Raw genomic sequence first — 5,401 nt, 5'->3', positions numbered from 1 at the left:
CCTAACAACATACAACAAAGATAATGACAATACGAGGATCAGCGGCTTGTACGAGCACACGACTCCTAGCTGATCGGGCTAGAGTCTACTGATAGTCCTCGCTACTCGATTCACAGTATAGTCATCCGGACACAGGGGATGCGTCATTCATACTATACTCCACAATCAGTAGCCTTTGGACCCAACCTCCCCAGGCTCGATTGACCTCATACGAACTCTAACCTCCCCAGGCTCGGTTATGAGTCCCCAGCCTCCCCAGGCCCGGCTGGCGTCAAACACAGTGTACATAATATCACACAATATCATCAACATGTAATAATTCACTAACATGTTAACCATTATCTAAACATGGCAATCGGATATAACACTAATCTAATAAATAGAGTAAACAACAGTAGCACGTCTTGCTACTCGAACTCAATCCGGAGATAGACCCACTCACCGATCGCCAGCTTAACTCGGTAGTCTAATATCACCGAGTCTTCTCCTCGTCTGTATCACCTAAGAATAATACTGAACAAGTTAGTAAATCGTATCACATTTAATAACAATACTGCATATATATATATATATACCGTACCATGTACTAAAATACGTATAAGTACGCGAATATACTATTCCATTATAGTATCACCCAAAAATGTCCAACAAACGGGTCAATGATCGAAACGGGCGATCGCATATAGTTATATCTACATACACATGTATGTATCTATCACTATACACATATATATGTCAACATACACACCTATATATATATATATATATATATATATATATATATATATATATATATATATATATATATATGTATGTATTCACATATATGTACATAATATATACATATATCTATATGTATATCTGTTAACACATGATACATGCACAATATACATATACTCATATATATTTTCGCACATACATATATCTATATATATATATATATATTCATATATACATATCCACACACACACACACACACACACACATATATATATATATCAGAGTGGCGCAGCGGAAGCGTGGTGGGCCCATAACCCACAGGTCCCAGGATCGAAACCTGGCTCTGATACTCAATTGAAACACCCTGTTTTTTTTTTTTTTTTTTAAACATAGCAGAAATGACCTGTTTAGAAATCAAACATCCGTATATAACGATACCTGTATTATATTACATATTTATCATCACGAATATTAAAAGTCCGTTATAGTTACAAAATCGGGCATTAAATTAAATTCAGACAAACGAAATAAAAAACTCAACATCAGAGTTCCGACTCGTCAAACATATCTTCAACAACCCATCTTCACCCTCACCCTGAATCTAACATGCACAACCTGAACCTGCAAGGGTGGAAATGTGGGGGAATTAGCACAATTGCTAAGTGAATGGATCTATCTAACAGATCAAGTCTAAGCATCAAACCAGCTTCAACTACAAAGTATGCTAACGTCCTAACAACATACAACAAAGATAACGACAATACGAGGATCGCCGGCTTGTACGAGCACACGACTCCTAGCTGATCGGGTTAGAGTCTACTGATAGTCCTCGCTACTCGATTCACAGTATAGTCATCCGGACACAGGGGATGCGTTATTCATACTATACTCCACAATCAGTAGCCTTTGGACCCAACCTCCCCAGGCTCGGTTGACCTCATACGGACTCTAACCTCCCCAGGCTCGGTTATGAGTCCCCAGCCTCCCCAGGCCCTGCTGGCATCAAACACAGTGCACATAATATCACACAATATCATCAACATGTAATAATTCACTAACATGTTAACCATTATCTAAACATGGCAATCGGATATAACACTAATCTAATAAATAGAGTAAACAACAGTAGCACGTCTTGCTACTCGAACTCAATCCGGAGATAGACCCACTCACCGATCGCCAGCTTAACTCGGTAGTCTAATATCACCGAGTCTTCTCCTCGTCTGTATCACCTGAGAATAATACTGAACAAGTTAGTAAATCGTATCACATTTAATAACAATATTGTATATATATATATATATATATATATATATATATATATATATATATATATATATATATATATATATATATATATATATATATATATATATAACGTACCACGTACTAAAATACGTATAAGTACGCGAATATACTATTCCGTTATAGTATCACCCGAAAACGTCCAACAAACAGGTTAATGATCGAAACGGGCGATCGCATATAGTTATATCTACATACACATGTATGTATCCATCACTATACACATATATATGTCAACATACACACCTATATATATCTATATATATATGTATTCACATATATGTACATAATATATACATATATCTATATGTATATCTATTAACGCATGATACATGCACAATATACATATACTCATATATATTTTCGCACATACATATATCTATATATATATATATATATATATATATATATATATATATTCATATATACATATCCACACACACATATATATATATATATATATATATATATATATATATATATATATATATATATAATTCTCGTACACACACACACATATATACACTTATATAAACATATATATATATTTATCCATGTATATGTACGCGCGCGCGCGCGCACACCCACACACACACACACACACACACACACACACATATATATATATATATATATATATATATATATATATATATATATATATATATATATATAGATTAATCATACCATCGGTCAAGACTAAATGACAATTGAACCACAATTCCATTCAAATGGGTCGGGTCTAAATGGGCAAACAAACTTAAACATAGTTTCATATAAGCGTGTCACGAGTTAAATAAATGCTTCATACAAACGTCCACATATCCAATTTAGAACCCAAATTAAAACTAACAAAATGGGTCACGAATTATAATGAAAAATCATACAAAATGCACACTTAAACAACTAAAAACCCAAATCAAAACAATAATTGGATCGGGGTTCAAATGGGCAAGCTAACCCATTTTTTTAAACATACACAAACGGGTCGGGTCATACGAGTACACATACGACAAACAAACCACAACCACCACCAATTGGCCGTCAGCTGCCAACACTAGCCGCCAGCAGCAGCCGCTGACGGCAGGCTGCAGTAGCAGCGACGGTGGACAGCAAAAACAACAGCAGCAATGACAGAGGGTGGGGCGGAGGGTGTTGCAGGTGGCGGTGGTGGCGGGCAACAGTGGCGGATGAAGACGGCGGTCGCAGGCTGCGGCGCCGCTACTGGAAACAGAACAGAAACAGCAACAGCAGCTCGCTGCTGTTTATACCCGAGTTCACCCTAAAAAAATTGGTGTTTCTTGCATGCATTTGAACCTAAATTAACCCACAACAATTTCTAACAATTACACTTACATAATTCAAGCATTTTTATCACTAATTGATTACTAAATTCATAGATTTAAACCCCAATTACATTATTTAATAAAACTTGTAAAAACCCTGAAATAAACAAGGAAGAGAGACAAACCTTGATGGAGGAACTAGCAATCAAGAATTGAAGCTTGTAAATCATCATCATCTCCGATTAATTAAAGTTTAGAGTTTAGTTTATGTGTGTTTGTGTGTGTACTAGTCGATAGAGAAACCGGGAGAAGGGAATTGAAAACTACGAACAGTAAATAAACAAGGGGTGGGGCTGTTTTTTAGTGATAAAAAGGTATTTAATCCCATACCTCATAATACATGAGTATTTATCTGTTTTCAGAATCGTAATCTATCACAGTCAGGAGACTAAACGAATTCCAAAATTAATAAATAAAATAATTATGCGACCCTTGTCACAAAACGCACTCACTGAACTAATAATTAATTAAATACACCCAATAATTTATTAATTCCCTAAAACACATTTAATACGCAAAAAAGGACAGATACGTAATTTCACCTAGGCCCGACACTAGGATGTTACACTTCATGAGTTCTTGCATCTCTGTTGGAGCTAAACGGTATGGTGCTTTAGCTATCGGTGCTGCACCTGGCACGATGTCGATTCTGAATTCAACTTGACATTCTGGTGGAATTCCTGGCAAATCTTCTGGAAAGACATCTGGATACTCTTTAACAATTGGGACATCCTCCACTCTTTGGTCTGGCTCAGCATCTATCGCGTATGCTAGATAAGCAACACATCCTTTTCTTAAGTATTTTCTGGCCTTTATTGTAGATATGATAGCAATATCGTTCTTCCTTTTATCACCATAAATATGTATGCATTCTCCACTTGGAGCCCGTAACTCAATCATCTTCTCATCACATACAATTCGTGCTTTGTTATCCGATAACCAATCCATACCAATTACTACATCGAATCCTCCTAAGGGCATAGGCATTAATTTAACTGGCAATTCGTTTCCATCTAGGTTAATTATGCAATCTTCGAATATTTCACAAATTGTTATTTGTCCACCATCAGCCATTTCGACTAAAAAATTTCTATCTAACTTCTTGACATCCTTATTTAAATAATGGCAAAAAGTGGCAGATACAAAACTTCTATTTGCACCAGAATCAAATAAAACGTTTGCATAGACATTATTGACAAGAAAAGTACCTGAAACTACATCAGGCATCTCTTTAGCTTCCTCTGTAGTCATCATATAAGCTCAACCCTTAGCAATTGGTATACCTCCACTCTTATCAGATTTTCCATTAGTTAATCGCAAATTTCCCGTAGCAGCCTTCTTTGGATTCGGACAGTTAGGTGCGATGTGTCCCATACCACCACAATTTTAGCATGTCTACAGTGGACATTCCTTTAAAATGTGACCTATTTTCCCACATTTATAGCAGGATGTCGACCCTAATTTATATTCCCCAGAATGTGACCGGTTACATTTCTTGCAATGAGGTTTATTTTCATTACCTCTCTTCTTTTTGTTTTTAGAATTGTGCCTCTTTGATTCTTCATCGATCCCTTCCCACTTCCTCTTAAAACCACTTGTGCCATCATTCTGTCGTAGTTTTTCTTTCTCCATCTCTGCTCCTGCATCTACAGCCTCCTGATAAGTTTTAGGCTTCATGGCCCTAACAAGTTCTCTGACTCCTGGATTCATGCCATAAATAAAACGATTGATTCTTCTTTTCTCTGTAGACACTTGATGTGGAGCAAATCTTGCCTTCTCATTAAATCTAGTAGTATACTCGCGCATCGACATGTTCCCTTGCTCCAAAGATAAGAATTCTTGCTCTAATTGGTTAATCTCACCCTCTGGACAAAACTTCCCCATAAGGATATCTTTAAACTCTTTCCAAGTAAGCTTTCGAATACCAGCTAACCCTCGAACATCTTTTATATTATCCCACCAAAATAGAGCTTCTGACTTGAAAGAATGTACTGCATATTTCACAGAATCCTCATCTGCGCAGTTACTGG

At 36.4% G+C, this 5,401-nt stretch overlaps 1 protein-coding gene and 1 non-coding gene across 2 annotated transcripts; one reads left to right on the top strand and one right to left on the bottom strand.

Annotated features, from left to right (window-relative positions):
• Window positions 1-997: 997 nt before the first annotated feature.
• TRNAM-CAU (transfer RNA methionine (anticodon CAU)) lies at window positions 998-1,069 on the top strand. Its single transcript has one exon. It is a non-coding gene; the product is annotated as a tRNA-Met (tRNA).
• A 2,809-nt stretch (window positions 1,070-3,878) lies between these two features.
• On the bottom strand, window positions 3,879-4,622 carry LOC139902165 (uncharacterized). Its single transcript, XM_071884817.1, has one exon. The coding sequence runs from the start codon at window positions 4,620-4,622 to the stop codon at window positions 3,879-3,881; it is 744 nt and encodes a 247-aa protein (XP_071740918.1).
• Window positions 4,623-5,401: the final 779 nt, after the last annotated feature.

Source organism: Rutidosis leptorrhynchoides, chromosome 3, assembly GCF_046630445.1.
Source record: "Rutidosis leptorrhynchoides isolate AG116_Rl617_1_P2 chromosome 3, CSIRO_AGI_Rlap_v1, whole genome shotgun sequence".
Taxonomy (NCBI): Eukaryota; Viridiplantae; Streptophyta; class Magnoliopsida; order Asterales; family Asteraceae; genus Rutidosis; species Rutidosis leptorrhynchoides.
This window is presented reverse-complemented; position numbering and strand designations above follow the sequence as displayed.